Raw genomic sequence first — 20,135 nt, forward strand, 5'->3', positions numbered from 1 at the left:
ACTCATTCGGATCCAAACCCCCCCCCCCCCCAAAAAATCTAAATTCCTGATTTCAACTACTAAAAGTTAGTGCTGGTTGTTTCCTGACTTGTTGTAGAGGGGTGTGGATTGCTTGAATTGGCCTCCAACTTGATGCCTGGGCTTAAATGAAATCCACATGTTGTATGTATAGTCCAGAGGGACCAGGGGAACCCTTAGGGCACACGTGAGCCCTGTCACTGCTGGGTCAGACACCCCCTGACTTCAGCGAGCTAGTGTTTCCTGATCAGGGTCACGCAGGCAGGCAAGCAGTGAGTTACACGTTCTCCTCACAGCCGGGATTCTTCTCAGAGTTGAGCTGGATGTTGATACTAAATTTGCCTTTGTTTATAGCCAAAGTTATACCACAGGTCAGAAGTAAATAGTTAGCCTTGACGGAATACCCATTTGCCACATTTTGCAGATGTTGGCCAATACATGCAAATTCAACAAAAGTGGAACTTTGACAAAGGGCCAAACAGTTGGAAAACATGGAGAAAAGCCATATACTGAACAGAAAAGTGATCTTGTTTTCATACCCTCATTATTCAATTTCCTGTCTGTTTCAAATCAAAGAAATGTGTTTGTGACCACAGATTTCATTCCCAATATTTGTATCCAAATCCTTGCCCACTTTGATTCATTGTGGCCAGTTTTTAAACAGCAATGAAATGCCCAATTCAAAAATGCAATGCTTCATTTGACAGAATAATGAAAAATAAACAAAAATCATATATTATGGTAGAAACAATGTAGGTCTATCCTAGATAATGTTAGAAAGAGTCTTTCCTGTAAATACAGCCTCTCTTTAAAGCCGTTAGTTTGGCCTGAGGTAAAAAAAAAATATATATATATATGGCAGATTTATGTGCTGTGAACTCACCAGAATTAAACCCTGTAAAATATATAAAACTATGTGTATTTGAACCAATTCAAAAAGCTCTTAGCCTGATATGACATTGAACCATAGGGGTTTGTAAAGTCAGACACTCCAACTGGTTAGGGCTACAACAGAATAAAATTAGAGGAGACAACGCAAGCAGTCTGGAAGTGTTTAAGATGGGCTTTCTCTTGTTTGCACATGATCAGGAGTAGGGCCCATGGAAGACAACCAGACAGCCCTGCTGCTTTGTCTCAAACTTACATCACCAGAACTCCAAGAGATTTTTTAAGCTTAGAAGTGAATCCTCTCTTTGAGGTGATTCTCGCATCTTGGAAGGACATATCTCTCAATCACTGTTTAGATTTGAGCTCCTCTGTATCCACAGACTGAAAATAATTCAGGGCATGTGGTTCATGTTGTTGAGTGAGCTAGTGCCTTGGAGCAACGTTTGGCGATAGGGTGTCATAGAGAAACTCAGTATCCTTGTCAAAGACAGCTTAAGACTATCACTTCCATTCTTTTTCAATTAAAACTGGTCTTTCGTTGACAATATGACATTTTGTTCTGGTAGTATGCAATAGATGTGCCTACCACACAGAGCCAGTTTGACTTCTACTCATTTTAAAGGCCCATTCTCGTTCTATGTGTTCTCCATTACCTGTCCGGTCTGTTTCTGGTTGAGCACTGCACAGAAAGGGCTGCTGGTGTGCAGATGGGGAGGAAATACCAGTACGTCTGTCGGAGACTGCTCATCGATGTTACATACTTAATCCAGTCTCCGGCCATGATTAAAGACGCCGCCATCTGTATCACAGTATGTCTCCCCATCCCGAAAGCATCAGGTTGTAACGTCGTACTCATCAGAATAATGAATGGCACTACTCCAAAGCTGAGTGTTTGACCCCTGACAGAAAATATATACCCTTGAATCACAGGCAATGGCAGCTTTCAGGATTTTTCCCTTGGGGTATCTTATGCAAACTCAATCACATGGCACACATGCGCTTTGCTAGTAGTAGTGCTGATTGCAATGTGCAGACAGGTTAGTCACAAATCATTTTGAACACTTATTTGGGATGAGAACATCTTTTACAAACTTCTCTGGTCACAGTTAGCCAACAGCTTTATCAAACAGATACTATTTAACACAGCATGCAGATTTTAAAGATTTTTTTAGAAGATAGTCAAACTGATGGTGTATAGTAATGGTATAAAGTATTAGTAGGACAGGTAAACACACCTGTCATACCCTGGGGCCATGCTATGTAGTTTTTTTGCTACAGGCTTGAAAACGCACAAAAATGTGTGGACAGTTATTACAGCATAAAGCCAACAAATGTATCCTAGAATCACATCGGTCAGCGAACTAGCTAGCTTTGATCAGTGCCAGCTGTGTAGTTGGATTTGTTTACAAGGCAAGTCTATTCCCTGCTGGCTAGTTAGCTGGCTAGTTTCAGACAAAACCTGTAATGCCTCTTTAACATGAAAAGGTGGTCAGCTATGTTCCTTATGCTCTACAGCAAATCAAAGAACCTTAGACAACCTTTGACTTACTGCTTGTGATGAAAATTCCAAGGCATGGGTAAACTTTCTGGCCGTTGGCAGCTAGTACTTAAGTATTAGAGAGAGGGGGGCAAAAAAAGCTCTACTTGAACGTACATTTTGCCATTCTTTCCTTCTAGCCTGCACATTTCTCACTGTTTTTCTGGTGGTCATCTCAGTCACCAGTCTCTTTTCCATTGACAGCATGGCTAATGCATTCAGTCTCTCCTGAGTCACGGTGTTGGTGAGAAAATTTGTAATTCTTTTCAAGCTCTCACTCTCATGTCCACTCAGCTAGCTCAAAAGCCCCACAAATGTCACGGTCTATTGTTCTGAACAGGATGTGGCCATTTTTGTCACCTCTTTCTTTGCGCCTTCTAGTGTCAATCATTTAGGCTTCATCTAGCTGTTCAGCGACGCTGATCTTGCCAAAAATGTTAGCCTAATAGCATTGTGCTGATGGCTGCAGCTACCTTGTGCTGTCTGCATTTTTTTCAGAAAGATTTCAGAAGTTTAAGGTATTGCACTCCCGTTGTTGTTCACAACTCTTTGGTGTCAAGACACTGCATCCAGCTAGCCAGCTCCATGATTCCACCCGAAGTTGTCATCTCCTGAAAGTACCTGTCAGCTAGCTAAGTTTTTTAAATTACATTTGTAATGAATGCTGGCACGACTACCAGATGCATTGCATGTGTAAACTATATTTATTTCATAATAATTTTGCATTAGCATTAGCAATTCATTTATGTTCAATATGTTTAAGTAGATTTTCTTCTCTGGATAATTTGAAAAGGCTGGCGCCTGAGTGCCCTGCATTAACCAGCCACTACTGCCTGCACCTGCGTCACTAAAGAGACAGCTAATTGGCCATGGGCCAGAGCAGACTCAGTAAATACAACATCTCACACTGCAACATAAAACAACATCACCTTCTAATGTCCCCATTAAACAGAGCAGTGTAAACACAGGGCGCTGGGCTAGCAGGAATGCGCTAATGAGAGACATGCGGGGCAGGTGTTGAGCGTCAGCAAACCCCTAAATGAGAATTTTGGACCTTCCCACACAACTCTGTCTTTGATACTAATGTCTCTGGATGGTAGCCAGTAGTGTGAAGTGGAGGGTTAAGCTTGAAAGTATTGAACAAATGTACACATCCACAGATATTAGTAAAGTATGATGTATTATGAGGGTGACCGAGAGAAATGTATGTTTTCATTATTGAAATGTAACTAAGCCACGCTGTCCAGTCAGTCTCCAAGCTCTCTATTTCCTTTTCTAGCAAGCTAAGGTGTGTTAATTGAATACCTAAGAGAATTCTGTAATGCAGGGGGCTGAACATTTTAAAATAAATTCCAGATGAGCTTTTTGGGGAGAACAGGTCCAAGTTATGTTGTTTGGTGTTGACATATGGCTGCACAGTTTATCTTTGCTGAGTGGTGTTATCTTACAAAGAAAACTGTGCACAGAAAACTCTATATGCTGTCATAGCAGTGTTTATTTGACTGCCATGCTTTCTCAGAGAACAGCAATAGCAAAATCATGGCTTCCTCAGCTGACTGGACAATGATTTTTGAGAACCACAGCCTGTGTTTGTATGATTTATGTAACAACAGTGACCACATACCTTGTTCACCCTAGAAAATATGTAAACAAGTGAAAGTTGTCCATGTTTTAAGTGCTGTATGTCCTTGGGCGGATTCTTCATGCCTCAAAACAAAAGGTGGCAGTAACAGAATGAAATGAAACATATGAAACTTTGTTTGCTACAGCTGATATATTCAGGGGACAGCTAAGGGTCTTCATAACTGTGTGTGGTTATGAGTTTAATATACAATTTTATGTTAAGCGTGTTTAAGTTTAAGCTCAGTTACTCTCTTTCGAGTGGTGATCAGGTCAGGGTGGTTATTTTCACCCCAGCAGATGATTGATCTGTGGCTCGGCCTCCGGCATTCCACCCCTCAAAGCCTCCACTCTTACCAGCTGTTCCCACGCCGACAGCATGTGTTATTTTGACTTCTCTCCCCTGTGAAAAAAGGACCTTGACACAAGGGGAAAAAAGGCACATGCGTCTTCCTGTTCTCTTTTATAATCCCCCTTGTTTTTGTGACATACTCTGGGCTTGTCGTGTCAGTTAGCGATGAGCATGTTTCAACTAGACTGATAGCTCATTTTCAAACAGCCTCCAGTAAAATGATGTCATCTGACCTTCACTGCAATAATGAGACTCCTTATCAGTTAGCCTTAGAAATATGGACAAAAAAAGGAGATGACCCCCTCTTGATCTTAGATTGTTGCCATGTGATCAGCATGAGTATTGTGTGTCTGCTAGAGAGTGGTGTAATATTCTGGACTGTCTTCACACAACTCTTGAGTTTGGACTGGCTGCAGGTCAGTGCTGAGCCCCTTTGAAGAGGCTGTGCAACATGGGAGAACATATGCTTGGTATTATGACCCCTTTGCTGTGTCTGCTAGGGGTGGGAATCTATTGGCACGTCACGATTCGATTCCGATTCAGAGGTCAACGATTCGATTCTAAACCGATTAAAGATTCTAAACCGATTATCGATTCTAAGCCGATTATCGATTATCAATTCAATTCGATGCATTTCGACTTTTAAAACATTTGAGTTCGCTACTCAGAGTCTAAAATCACTTCCTACTTTGTGTTTTATAATTAAAGAAAATCAACAGATGAATTACCTTCTCTATTTTCTTTATTAGAGAAAAAGCTTTTCCTTGTTACAATTTTGACTTTCTATGAACAATGCAATCGATGCAGCTTGCATTTCAACATAAAATGGATGTGTAAAAAAAAAAAAATCGATTATGAACTTTTCTGAATCGAGACAGAATTGTTTTAGAGAGAATCGAGAAAAATCGGATAATCGATTTTTTTCCCCACCCCTAGTGTCTGCCCTGTCTGCTGTGATCGGGAATTCAAACTTGCCGTTCACATATTCATATGGATATGGTGTTAGTTTGGACATAGGACTAGCTTAGGAAACATTTGTATATTCATTAAGATACAACTCAAATAGTTTTTCTATACTGTCTTTACTACTTTTATCTCCATATGCATCAGAATGTAACAGCTGCATCTGTCATCCTAAGTCAAACACCATTAAACCCCCCTAAACTCTGAAGAGCTTGAACAAAGTAATGAAATGACACAAAAGGGTAAACACAGCATATTTACCATCTAAACAACTTGGAGGAAATGAACGACATCTCTAAACATTTAGCGGAGATGTTAATGCATTTCGGTCTTTGTTATGTGTAAGCTTAGATTAAACTGCTGTGTTTTTATATTTATATTTCTGATATGGACTGTCTTGGAAAATGCCAAATATCAGAGCCAGTGCAAAGCCAGTTACCTTTGCGGGTTGGTTCTGGGCAAACTCTGGTCTCATCATCCCTTTGAACCTCTGTCTTACCACTTGGATTGTCTTAAGGATAGTGCAGGGAACTGGATCATCTTAAGCCTGCAGCTAGGATTCCCTAAACAAAAAAAAACCTTCAATGAAGCAGTTGATGAAAAATAACCCTCCACAGATAGACTGTCATGGTTGACTCCACATTCATACCACCCTTGGTAGGGGCCTTGTACAATTTCCCTTTGTGTCATGTTGTACTGTAAATACCACACAGATACAAAAACAAATCATATATATATATACTACCCATAATTGTACATAATCTGAATTAATGGTATACTTTTCGGCATTCACTGCCAAGTATGATTTCAGAGCAGTGAAATTCTAGACACTGCTGTTCAAAATAAGTACTGCTAGCTGTTAACATCAGTTTGCTTGTATTTCACAGCTAGTTTTAGGAGTTTTCCTTAACAACAGAACCGCAATCATGTTTCTTTATGAAGAGTAGCGTTTTTGGCACGTACAAACCAAAGGTTTCGTTTCATGAAGCATTCCTTGTGCAGTAACATACATTATTTCCAGATGACTATCTTTGGCTTATACCAGACTTAACCCACCTAGTCATGTGAAATTAATTCTTGCTACAACGTGGGAGGGCAACACCATCTCCAAAGAAAGGCTTTTCCCCTTGAGACCCAAAGGGGTATTAGAATGACATGACTGTGCTTATAGCTTTTTTTGTACAACTTGACATGTCTTTCATGTTCCCAACTGTCGCCTCTTTACCCTCAGAGGGACCTGGTGTAATATATAGCAACAAAACACATCGACATTCAACATTAGCATCACACTCCATGCACTCCATGTAGCAACACTTAAACACATGAACCCCAACGTGAAACACAGTACACTAAAACAAAGTTTACATTTATAGCACAGTACACTAAAACATAGTTTGAATTTAAATTGAAAATTGCCATTATTGCATTTTACATTACATTCGTTTCTTTTGAATAGCATAAAGCCATAAATGTTTGTGATCTAAAGCATACAGCATACATATAATCTTTGCAACATTAAAGAATATAATGTTATAACTTTGCCCATACAGCAAGTCAGTAACTTACATAAACAACAAGTCTATAATTTATATGGCAAACACAAGTCAAAGTCAAAACGTAGATAGAATAACAGTTTTATTATTCTAGTGAAAGTGCGGTTGACCTACCTTCCTGAGTTGTGAGCATGGCTGCGTTCTCTCCTTGTCTGAATTGAGCGGGGGTGGCTGCCCTTGCCCTTGCCCCATCCTCTCTGCCCTGCTCCTGGAGGTGAAACTGTCCTCTGGTCCCACGCACACTGCCAGCTTTTCTGAGAACTCCGCTACCAGCCCCTGGTGAACTAATAGCTGACAGATGGGGGCCCTTTGGAGAGAGGAGAGGGAGGAGCAGACTGCCATATAATGCCCTCTCCAACTGCTAAGCTGCAGATATGACTTGGTTGAGGAACACTGCCTGTATGGCTGAGATTTTCTTTTATCCTCCTCTCTCTCTCTCTCTCTCTCTCTCTCCTTCTCCTTCTCACTCTCCTGCTCCCTTCCCTCTTCTCTCTCTTCCAGCAGTAAGGAGGAGCTTACCCCTACCTTGCCCCTATCAACATGTTTGCTTGTCTTAGCTTTGTCTATGGGGAAAGGGGAGCAGGGTGTTATCATTTCTGAGCAATCTGGAGAGGTTTCTTGTTGTGTGCCTGGCGTGTTGGGGATCAGTCACTTATCACAGTGGCCCTTTGATGTGTACTATAAGATGACGCGGCCCCCGTCTTTAAAATGCCTCTGTAATTACTGTGTGTATGTTATGTATGCATGGCGTAAACCACAAGCCTGTTGCTCTGGAGGGAAAAGAAAGCGTGTTGTCTGTTTGAGAAGGCTGAAATAGCTGTTGAGAAACCCAGAGAATGGGAGAGTGCTAAGAGGGAGAGTTGCACAAACTTGCCTTTATTGCATCCACTTAGGGCTGGGATCATCCAGGTCCTGCATTGTTTATGATATAGTTTTGTCTACTGAAGTTTTGTCTACTGAAGATAAGAAACCAACCAGGAAAGGCTGTGAACTTGTAGTAAATGAAGTGATGGTTTCATATACCCATTAGGGTTTGGTAAGACCACCAAGATCTCACAACGAGGACGGGAAATGCATCTGTTTAGTCTTATGTAATCTTCTGACGACGTCATAATTGATCAACAAAGATATATTATGCTGATTATCTGGACTGGAAAATAGGCCAGCCATACACATCCTCCATATTCCATGTAGACTGTTTTGGAGAGGCTTTGTGTCAAGGCTGCCATGGTTGAGCAGGAATAGCTGGGCCCTAATTGCTGTCTGGACTCAAAAAGATGGAAAAGTCTAGAATATTTTCATTTACTGTCTCTAGGGTCTATGCTCCCTCTCTCTATCTCTCTCTCTCTCTATCTTTATCTTTCCCTCAGTCTCTTTCTCTCTTGCTCCCTCCTCTGTATGTCAGCCCCCTTATTGAAACCATATGATTGCTGGGCTTTATCTCTGCATCAGTCTCAAAATCCACCTTCCTTCTCTTCCTTCTTCTTTTATACAGTACATACCTCAAGCTTTTGAACTCTGGAGTCCAGACAGCCACTGGGGGATCAGTACATTTTTGTAGTCATAATTAGGCAAACTAAAAGTAGCAGCTGAACTTCATTTTAGAAGTCACAGGTAACTCATTGATGGCGATGTCTGCAAGATGTACAAATGCTTCATGTTCTTTTCTGCATGACCGACCAACATCATGGTGTCGACGTATCCTCAATGATCAACCTGAGTATTTGTTTCTGTAATGTTGTACGTTTGTGTAACATAATGCTGTAGCCCATTTAAAAAAACCACTAACTGTGACTCTGATTGATGTCAGAGATTCAACTGACGTTGGTATTTTGGCTTTTCTTCCAGTGTTCTGTCACCTGCGGCAGAGGGACCAAGCAAAGAGAAATTGTCTGTGTACACCAGAACCTCACCCAGATAGAGGACGAGCACTGCAGTCATCTGTCAAGACCCAGGACTCAGAAGGCTTGCAGGGCTGGGGCATGCCCCAGCTGGAAAGCCAACAGGTGGAGGGAGGTATGCATTCCCCGCCGCTTAACTCCAAAATACCAGCTAACCCTGCGGCTACCCGCTAGCAGCTGGAGGTTTCCCAGTCCAAGTGGGCCATCGTACCCCAGATGTCCAAGAGATATGTTTGGGTTGTTGTGCACTTTGCTATTCCTCTGCTAACTTGAATTAAACATTACAGACAAGGTTTACATTGCCTTCTACACAGTGCACTTGATTTGTGTATCTTAGTGTCCAAATATTTTGGGAGTGTGTGGATGTAACTCTCTAAGAAGGGTTCCTCTTATAACCTGCCAAGTTTGTTTTATCACATGTTATCTAGGCAAGGGGGGAGGCAGCCCTGTTTTGCATTACATTTTTTAATTCATACAACAAAATGATACACGGAAAATAATTTCTTATACCCTGAAGCATTCGATTCAGATTGTGGAAAATTGTATGTCAAATCCATCCTTAGAATTCAGAAAGTAAAATAGCAGTTTTAACCATAATGCTTCAGAAAATGAAGACCACTCCACTTGTGTCCACTTTGGAAACTAGTTTATTTAAAGAAAGAAGAAAAAAAGTTTGTGCACAATAGCTTTCTTTCAAGAGTGTTTCAAAACTCTTGTGTGTTGAAACTCACAACTGACTGTCAGCAGCCAAGAAATGCTCCAAAAAATAGTCAGATAGATATGTTTATCCCCACTGCCAAGAATCCCAAATGGAGGAAGTGCTGTCTTTTAGTGTAGTCAGACCCGCTGGGGGCAATAGGCCATGTTTAGGGAGAAGGTCAGAGTCGGGACGGAGCCGACAGCACACTCAAAACATCCTCCAGCGAGGGGCAGTTCACAGGGGGGGAGGTTCAGAGACCAACAATCTATCAGGAGGAAGGTCTGCAACCTCAGGCCGAGGAAGAGAAGACAGTGTGTGGGTGGCTCGAGGATAGATTGGCCTGACGTGTAGTGTAGTTGGACCATACCTGTTCCTGAAGCATGACTGTGAAACCCTTTTTTGGGTGTGCAACGGTACCTTCTATTACCTTCCTGAGGTCACAGTCTCTCTGTCTCTAAGTCTTTCTCTCCCTCTCAAGTAGTCTGTCTGTCTCTCTGGCTCTCTATCCACCGCAGGGGCCTCTCACTCACCACTCTCTGCCCGCCCGTCTGGAAGCAATCACCTCCCTCTACATACCAGCGTAAACCATGAAATCCACAAGTAGAGCATAAAGACATGTTTTATATCTTAACATCCATGCCTGTGACAACTTTAGAAAACCTCAGCACCCACTGTTAGGCCCTTGCATCAGCCAGGCAGCCAAGAGGTGGGAGAAGGAATTGGGAGGGAGGTGATGGGGGAGGTGGGAGGCCTGGGCTGCTGGCCCTCACTAAGGGGTGCTTCTTGCCTCCTTTTTCTCCTGAGAACCAGAGAGTGGCTGAGGAGTTCATCTAGTGATGTCTCAGGCAACACAATCTGGCCCCCCGCAACTAAATCTAAACACACCTCCCTCCCTTGGCATATTCCAAACACGTGCAGCCAGGCCTCAGACTCTCCCAAGAAGAAAATATAACTGTCAAATAATGTGTGCTGCCACTTTCCTATGACATGACCCTTAAACATATGTTATCAGTGAGTTTGTTCATAAAATCAGACTTCATGGGGGTCTAAAACAACAGTCATACATCACGCTTTATGTATTTAATATACCAGTCTCTGCTTTATGTTTAACCCCACATCATTTCTACACGTCATTTGATGTCAAGTTAAAAGCTTTCGATTTGATGCTCAGCCAATGTCAGATTTGCATCAATATTCTTTGTGTTCAGTCCAAACTAAATTCCAGATCAACCACAACGTAAAGCCAGTTGAAGTGCGTAAGATGTAAAATCATTTGAAAAACATCTGCATACAATTACTTCACTTTTACCAAGCATATTTATACAGTACTGCCCCAGGATCTACCATATGTTGAGGGGAGTATTCCACTGTTCCTGAAGCCAGCTAGAGTTTAATCAGGGAGACACTGATGGGAGCAGTGCAAGTATAATTATTCTACAAAAACTTCAAAGAGATTGAAGGCATGATATACCTGCGTTTGAACCGTTGTTCAGACTTCGCTAGACAATACAAGCCAGCCACGTTTGAGAAGGTACAGAGGTCATAGCTTAGGTTGTTTATCAACATTCCTTTTGTGTCTTGGTGAAGCCCTTTTCGAGGACTAAATAGGAGTTTTGTTTCAAGAAAGCATTTAGTTCAAAGTGAATAAGAAAATGCTCAAATGGTACTCTAATAGCAACACTGCAACTCTTGAACACTGTATTCTAACATAGAAGCTCAATATATGAGCTATCACCAGTTGAGTTCAGTGACAGGTCAGTTGCTTTTTCTTCATGAAACATGTCTGTGCGTGTGTGTGTGTGTGTGTGTGTGTGTGTGTGTGTGTGTGTGTGTGTGTGTGTGTGTACCAGTGTTCTGTTACTTGTGGAATCGGAGTCCAGAGCAGAGATGTGTATTGCCGACTGAAGGGCACTGGACGAGTCTCTGAGGATCTGTGCGACGCCCGCCTGCGGCCTGCCACTGCCCAGCCTTGCCTGTCCCCAGACTGCCACCAGCACATGTGGGCAGCAGAGGAGTGGCACGACGTGAGTATTTCTAGAACGCCACTCTCAGTTCTCAGTCTAGTCGGGTTTTGAGGTTTTCTATCCATCAGACATCAAACGGCCCGGCGCTCACCACGCTGTACGCTGCCTCTTGTTTTGTCTGCTCGGCCCTGAGGTTTAAATAGCGACCAGTGGGAGACATGCACAGCGATCTTTCGCTTCCCTCTCTAGCCCAGCGGACCGGTGGATCTGGATCCCGTCTTTCATGCAGGCGTCCTGGGTTTAAAGGGATGTCTGCAGGCGTAACCATACGGCCACATGTGGTAGCAAGAGGATTTCAGATGAGTTTGGGAAGCCGTGCTATTCCAGCCTGCTCATCCCGGCCTGCCGTTAAGTTTTATCGCTCAGATCGTAATTCATTAATTGGCAGACCACAGGTCCTACTGTGCACATTTAATTAATATCAGTCATTAGCTTTGTGTGGGGGCTGAGAGCTTTTAATTGTGCCATTAAAGACGGTTATTGCCAGTGTTCCCAGAGACCCCCGCTGGGCAGACTAAGAGAATAGAAGTGGAGTAGGAGAGAGAGAGAAAATGGCTGAACTATTCGAGGTGCAGGGAGGAGGCCCATTTCTCCCTGGATCAGAGCTGTGGGCTTAAATGATAACTTCATCATGTGATACATCACAGAAGAGGAGCTCAAAGCACTGAGTACCTATACTAGATTGTGAATGGGATGATGTCAGAGAGCCCAGAGAGTCTTTTTCTTTCCTTCCCTCTTCATCTTGTGTGTGCGTGTGTGTGTGTGTGTGTGTGTGTGTGTGTGTGTGTGTGTGTGTGTGTGTGTGTGTGTGTGTGTGTGTGTGTGTGTGTGTGTGTGTGTGTGTGTCTTCAGGGCTTGGGACACAAAAGAGGAGCACCATGTAGGGACTTCTAATGAATAAGTGTCTCTTTTGATGTGCCAACCTCCCCCAAGTGTCTGACCCTGTATGCTACAGGAACTGTATATGTGGTGAGATGCCATCTCGATCACAGTAGGCATGTATTCAGTGTCATATGCTTATTCTTTTTCCATCAGACAAGCGTCTGGTAAATTATGCTCTTTTCCACTTAATTATAACCAACAGAATTATCAGCAACAGTCATTTATGATGCATTCACATTGTTTTTCATATTCCATATCGCCTTCTTATCTTTATGTGACCTTACCTGGCAGCTGCAGAGGCTGTGGCTTACTATACAGCACTGCCCTCTGTGGTCATACAATGTTACTACAAGTCATCCACCCAAATTGCTCATTGACACATATAGGCTATGGCGGTACTGTGACCTGTGACCTTCTGACCTATGTCGTCACGTCCCTAGCTAATAAAGAAAGCACAATTAAATATATATATTTTTGTTCTATATCAGCTGTGGAAAACCAGATAAGACCATAGTGTGCATCCCATGTAATTCAAATTCAAATAAAAGAAAAAAATGGATGTTGTGTCTGGATGCTGGGTTGCCAAGATGGGGATCTTCCCAAATAGTGAGCCTGCATCGATGTATAAAAAATTTGTTTAAACCTCATTTATAAGGGCTTATTAATGACTTACAAAGGGTTTACAACTTACTTAATAACCTATTTATAAACCATTTATAAACCATTTATAATGGAGCCTTATTGTAAAGTGGTACTGCAATGGCCTGTGTGTATGTCAGCTTTGCTAAAGAAAAGTGTTGTTTTTTATGATTAAGACCATTTTGCACAGTAGCATGGCTAATTATAAGCCACATAACTGTTGTTTAGTATGTTTTGTCTGTGTGTTTCCCATCTAGTGTAATGCAACGTGTGGCGAAGGGCTGAGGAGCAGAAATGTGTTGTGTGTGGACACGAGAATGAACCCTGTTCCCAACAGCATGTGTGACCCCTTAACAAAGCCCCCCTTGCACCAGCCCTGTCACAGAGCTGCCTGCGAGTACATGTGGATGACAGGAGCATGGACACAGGTAAGCCAGCCCATCAGTGTGTTCCGCCCTCACTGAGTCCCTCTATACTTCTCTCAACTCTTTAGATCTCTCTCATTTAAGTAGTATACTTACAAAAGCCAGAGTCTAACTTCACTGTGCGCAATGGCTCAAGAGCAAGCAGATATCTTAAACCTGGAGCTATGGATCCACAAGACAATATAGACACAATATATCAATATAGACATTTAAATGTTAACATTATTTATCCAATGCGTTTGTCGTTTCGTTCAGGCAGTCAATGTGTCCATGTTTATTGCAGTGTTCCGCCAGCTGTGGCATTGGGTATCAGCGTAGGATGGTGTCCTGTTCAGCGGTGCCCTCATCTACCGACCCACGCCCCTACACCGCCGAGGCTCTTTCCGCCCACTCCCAGTGCCCAGGGCCCCAGCCTCTGGACACCCAGCAGTGCCATATCAGGGAGTGTCCGGCCACCCTTCACTGGAAAGTTGGCCCATGGAGCAAAGTACGTAAAGGGGTTTGTGCGAGTCGGTCTTGGGTTCAGACATTTAGTTTCAGGTAGTTGAAGTCTAATTTGTCTTTTAAAATGGCAATCTTTTAAAACTGCAAAGTGATAATACCTAACCATGAAACGGTGTTAGCATTTTTACCTGATCTGTAAGAAGAAGTAATGTCAAAACCCAAATCATCTCTGCTACTTCTCTGACTGTGAAAGTAAGAGTGATGTTTTGTCTCTCTCTCTCTCTGCCTGTCAGTGTTCTCAGACATGCGGTGCTGGGGTGATGGAACGCTGGGTGGAATGCCTGACCTCCAAACACCTCCCCTCCAAGGCCTGCAGTTCGTCCGAGAGGCCTGAGTCCAGAGCCGCCTGCCGCCTGAGGGAATGTGAGCCACACAGAGAGCTAGTTGCACAGACACCAACCCCTGCTACACAACTCCCCAGGAGTGTGAGCCACACAGAGAGCTAGTCGCACAGTCACCAACCCCTGCTACACAACTCCCCATGATGCTCGCAAACGCCTTTTCCTGCTGCTCTCTGAAGTACACTCACCGTAGCATAGATCTGACAGTGTCAGCTGTTGCTATGTTTTTTTAGTGCATTGAGGAATGTCCTTTGTAATGAAACTAAATTGACTGTGTAGGGACGCCAGTCGGGGGAACCGATCGCGTTTACAGGAAGTCAGCATATTTTAGATGTCAGCACATTGAGTGTAATTTAAGCATTGACCCCCCCCCCCCCCCCCCCCCCCCCTTCGGCAGCAAATAGCCTTTGAAGCAATAAATACCGCCACCCTCCTTCCGCTTGGTCTAAGGGCTGATAACAGTGAGAGGAGAACATGGCTGTTCTCACAGGATCTGTTCAAGCAGGCTTCACTTTTGACCCCTGTGAGTGGAGGGCCGTGTGCCAGGGTTCGCAGGTTCACTCCCCACGTTTCAGGATGTTTAGACACGGCTCGAGAAGTCCACTGGAGCATTGGTCCCTAATTTCTCCTGCCAAGTCAAGCATAAGTGAAATTAAAATTATATGTTTGGGCTGTGGCGACCTCGGCAAACTGAAGTATTAATGCCAATCAGGAGGGGAAGGATCTTTCCGTGAACCACGTAGCAATAGCAAAGGGGGGAAACAAACAAACTGAAATTTCCTCTGTTGAGAGAACAGGGGGGAACACACACAAAAGCCTAATGTGCATGTGCATTCAGACACACTCACACCACACCCGCACACAAAGAAAGATATAAACAGGAGATCCTGGAAGCTACAAACATACCATATTGCAGATTAAATATTTGATCTTGTACCTTTTTCATACAGGGCCAACAATTATCAAATCAAAGTATTTGAACATCTAAGCTAGTGGGTATACAATGTGCTCATAATGATACTACTACAAGGATAAGCAGAGCAATGAAGCTGAAAACTATATCAATAATGACATGTGAGTAGAAGCAGAGTAGAATTTGTGCACAATAGTTTGGTGGGAATGGGGAGCTGTAAGCAGAGGGTTTCTGCAGGTAGATGGGTGGAAAGATTGACTGGAAAGACTGGAGATGGAATAAAATAGGGTGGGAGGGGAAGAAAAGAGACAAAGTAAGAAGACAGAGCTACATTGCCTTATGGTGGTGTGGAACAATGTTATCACAGCCATTGGTATTTGCAGGTAAAAGTCCTTCTATATGGGAGAGAACAGATGACTGTTTAGGAACAGAATATCAGTCACACACACACATACAACACACACACACACACACACACACACACACACACAATCACACACACACACACACACACGCCCACACAAAGTTCTCACTTTGTAAAATGTGAACCATATTAGTTGTAAACAAATGTTCCATCCGAGCTGAGAATGTTGTAGGCCAAATGCAGTTCTCATGCTGTATCTCTGGACTCATCTCATCTCAGGTGAGGTGTTCTCAACTTGCCGAGAGGTCCAGATCAGGGAAGGCTTGAGGAAAGATGGGGAACACTACCTGAAAGTCAAATCCAGGATCCTGCAGGTCTGTGGTCAATACGTCGATCTACTCTACGAGGATCTGAGTTACTCTTCACATACACATTGCACTTTCATTGCAATGCATCATGGTCTTACTGAACACAATTTTTTTTTTTTAAGATTTATTGTGCTGAAATGCACACCAGCTTCCCCAAGGAGTATGTCACCCTTCGTAGTGGTCACACAGATAACTTCTCTGAAGTGTATGCATACAGGTACGTTAAACCGTTTCATTACAGACAAATCGGAAGTATAGTAAAACATTATGCACTGCCCTCGTCTTGTCCTTTGTCATGTTAGTTTACTAAGTATTGTGTGTTGTTTTTGATAGTATCATATTGTTCCTACTATCTACATTTTATCCATAGCATAGTCTCTACGGTTGTCCCTGACACCTTCATTTGCACCGACAGGCTCCAGAACCCATTTGAATGCCCATTTAATGGCAGCAGAAGGCAGGACTGCCAGTGCAGGAATGACTACCCGGCAGCAGGCTACACGCTCTTCAGCAGGGTGCGGCTGGACATAAGCTCCATGCGGATAATAAGTGAGTCATTACAGCGCCGTATCCTCACAACTCAGCGGTAATGATACCACACGGTGGGGTTGTTTTACTGTCCAATCTCCACCCCACCCTTATCTCTGGGATGACTCTGCCCAGGACATGGGCATTACCAAAGCTGGACTAGTGCATATGGCAACCCATCCTGCCTCCTTCTGTTTTCAGGCCTGCGGCTCGGCCATTGAAGCCGGTTATGGTCACCTCATCAAGGCAAAGCGTTAAATGCAAACACACACACACACACACACACACACACACACACCCACACACACACATACACACAATGACTGTGAAAAGCAACTCTTGGCAGCCATAATGGCTTATTAGCTGAGGTGGCCCCACCTTGGTCCTGGTGGCGTGGCGTGTCTTTTGTTAGCGCATATGTGACGCGTGGGGGGGATTAGCCGTGATTAGCCGTGACTAGGGAGGCTACGTTCTGCACGGGGAAGGGCAAGTGGAACCACTTTCAGACCGAGAAAAAAGAAAATGTACAGTCAGTCACACATACACACACACACACACACACACACACACACACACACACACACACATCCTGATGGCATATGTTCCCACTGAAGCTGCCCTTGTTATGGCACGGTACATGGCGCGCACCTCCATTTGAGCTGAGGCCGAAAGAGAGAGAGAGAAAGAGACAGAAGGATGGAAAAAAGGAAAGATGAGTAATGAGTTCAAGGAGAGGTTCAGATGAGGAGCCTGGAGCCTGTTTGGAAAAGACTTGTACAGTAAAAGCAGACCACTGTCAGGAGAGGAGGAGGAGGGGGGGGGGGGGGTGCAGTGATGCTGCAGGGGGCCCAAGGTGTGACATTTCCCCCCCAAAAAAATGCCTGTCTGTCTGTACATGCCACTAGTTTCCATTCCATATTTTTTTCCCTTAGTTGTACTTTTATTCATTTCTCTTCTCTCTCGTCAGTCTCTTTCTGTTATGTTGAGCCGTTGTTTCTCTTCTCTCTCGTCTGTCTTTCTGTCTCTGTTATGTTTCGTACTCAGTGTACTAAAAGAGTTGTTTCTTGCTCTTACATGTGGCTATGCTTTTTTGCAGCCACGGACCTGCAGTTCACCCAAACTGTGCTAGGTAGGCCGGTGCCCTTCGCTACGGCAGGGGACTGTTACAGTGCAGCCAAATGCCCTCAGGTAAGACCACCGCCTGCACGCTCAAACCATATGGAGGTGGGGGGTTACCCAAGGGATAACTGTATCCTATTTCCCCATGTGTCAAACATCGAGCAGCTCAGACTAACCTGAGGGGGGGCCTGCTTCTGTGCTCAATATTGAGGCGACCACAGTTCCCTCCGAGCCTCATGCTGGGTAAACAAAACATTTTTGAGAAAGAGAAGTGCTAAGAGATTCGTTGGGCACAGTTATGAAAGCACTTAGAAAAGATTGTCTTCCCTGGGATTTGCAGAAGTGTATGAAATGGATCTGGAGCTGTCAGAGTTAAGTTTGCCCCCCACTCAACACCTCCATCCCCTGGGCTGGTGGAAAGAATATGCAGTGACTTTGCCATGAGGTGGATGTCAGAACAGATTTGAAGCATGTGTGGGCAGACCTCAGCCTGCTTATTTGCATAGAGTCATGTCCACGCTTTTTTTTCTCCAATATAGATGTTTGGAATTGTTGGAACTTATAGTGTCCTCTTGGTAGTTTATCCCAGTGATTTAAAACTTGTCTGTTATTGATTCCACAGGGCCAGTTTAGTATAAACCTCAGCGGAACTGGACTGCAGGTCGCCGAAGCAACCAAATGGGTCTCCCAGGGCAACTATGTCTCAGTTAAGGTGCACAGGTCTGAGGTACGACTGTTATCTTGTTATCTATCCATTGGCATCATGCATTTATGTGTAAACATCTTTGTGTTAAATGTGTTCACCAGGCTGATTTAAAGTGTGATCATTCCAGAGATTTTGAATAAATGCCTTCCAGTGATGTTTGTGCTTTGGTCTGGGTTCTAGGTTCTCCTGGGTCTTACATTTTAATCATCTTCAAGATAATTTTTTTTTTTTTAAGTTTCTTGTTATGCCACTGAGTAAATGTCACCATCAGGACAGATTCTGTATTTGTGCTCTCTCCTCAACCCTGGATTCTTACCCATGGTTTTATGGTGTTTTGGCACAGGACGGCACCAGAATCTATGGCCGTTGTGGTGGCTTCTGTGGAAAGTGCATCCCCCACCCGCACTCTGGCCTCCTTGTCCAAGTCCAGTGAGGGTCGGTGTCTGACCCTGTCCTATGCCAGTCCAGAGGGGCCCAGACAGAGGCACCCCTCTACAGGGCTCCGTGAACCCATCTGTCTGACTTGAACTCCCTCATCACCCTCCTTCCTTCATCCCGTCCTCCTCCATCTCCTCCTCCTCCCAGCAGCTATGGTACTGTGAAGTCTGAGGACCCGTGAGCCGTGATAGGCTCCCTCCCTCTACAGAACCAGCGCACTCTGAAGATGGGCCAACTTCCCCTTCGCAACCCCGCTCTAATGCTTCTAATGGTTACCAAATGCGTCCGTGTGTCAGAATATGAAAAGCAGACTCGCCGCTGCTTTGTGACAGCAACTCTCCCCCGTCTGAATCGTCCACCCTCTTTGGTTTCACCTGGTGGCTCGTCTTAATGGGTCTTGATGTCAAGTCTTGGTAGGAATCTGAAGAGGGTTAGGTCTCTTAGTCAAGTCATAAAGTCGGGTTTCGTATGTTCTTCAGTTTCTTTTGGTGATGCAATGGAAAACCCCTAAGAGCAATCTATTCTAACAGTTTCCTGAAAAAAAAAAAACCAAACCAACTACAGAATGTCTTTAGAACTGGCACACAGCATGCAAAATGGTATTTAACCTCATTTTCATGCATGTGGTTGTCAAAACTGTAACATATAAGCAGTTTATCTGAGGCTGTACCAATGGAATAGTAGCTTTAGTCAACTTTAGGGGAATCGTAAGGAATATTTGGTGAAATCCTTTTCCTATAGGGAAGAATTAACAGTTCCAGACTTTCTGTGAACTAAAGTGTGTCACATCTACTTGCTGACAAAGTGAAGTGTAGTGATCATACTTCAAATGAAGTCTCAGTCTAGAAGATATGTCTGTCTAGGTCCTGAAGTAGCAATAGAAATATTAGTATATAAATGAATTTACAGAGTTATGGTATATACAGAACTGAAGCTGGTTATTACTCAAGATAAAGACTGAAGTGGGTTTGTAGGTCCGATCAGCTTCAGAAACGTCTACATTCTACTGTAACTGGTGCCTTTGTATTTCTGTATACTTGTGTGCCTGTGTTCACATGTCATAACCACTTTCCAGACTTGCCTTACTTCAAAGGTGAAGTGTCCTCAGCCCTCCGTCATATGTCTTCAGAGTAAAGGTCACTGGAGTTTGATGGCTACTGAGAGACTTTCTGAGAAAACTGGCCGACCAACTAGCTGAGTATCAGTGTGTGCTTTCAGGCAGATTTTCCAGAGATAAACTCTGTAGGTATTTAAACACAGAAGATGTGCTCTGGAAAACCTCAAATCAGACATTGTTCAGTTAAGTCACATTACTGTAAAGACATTGATTTGGATATGGTGCTTTTCTAGGA

General features: G+C 43.6%; 1 protein-coding gene across 1 annotated transcript in view; it reads left to right on the plus strand.

Annotated features, from left to right (window-relative positions):
• LOC308368335 (A disintegrin and metalloproteinase with thrombospondin motifs 20) overlaps nt 1–18,778 on the plus strand; it is a gene marked incomplete at its 3' end in the record, with an annotated part of 88,287 nt that extends 69,509 nt beyond the window's left edge. The window contains exons 29-39 of the mRNA XM_080842501.1: nt 8,780–8,947; nt 11,383–11,556; nt 13,335–13,505; nt 13,786–13,989; nt 14,240–14,369; nt 15,904–15,998; nt 16,115–16,209; nt 16,408–16,541; nt 17,617–17,708; nt 18,262–18,366; nt 18,689–18,778. Coding sequence (XP_080698627.1) covers nt 8,780–8,947; nt 11,383–11,556; nt 13,335–13,505; nt 13,786–13,989; nt 14,240–14,369; nt 15,904–15,998; nt 16,115–16,209; nt 16,408–16,541; nt 17,617–17,708; nt 18,262–18,366; nt 18,689–18,778 — 1,458 coding nt within the window. The remainder of the gene's footprint in view (nt 1–8,779; nt 8,948–11,382; nt 11,557–13,334; nt 13,506–13,785; nt 13,990–14,239; nt 14,370–15,903; nt 15,999–16,114; nt 16,210–16,407; nt 16,542–17,616; nt 17,709–18,261; nt 18,367–18,688) is intronic.
• Nucleotides 18,779–20,135: the final 1,357 nt, after the last annotated feature.

Source organism: Sprattus sprattus (assembly GCF_963457725.1).
Source record: "Sprattus sprattus genome assembly, chromosome: 7".
Lineage (NCBI taxonomy): Eukaryota > Metazoa > Chordata > Actinopteri > Clupeiformes > Clupeidae > Sprattus > Sprattus sprattus.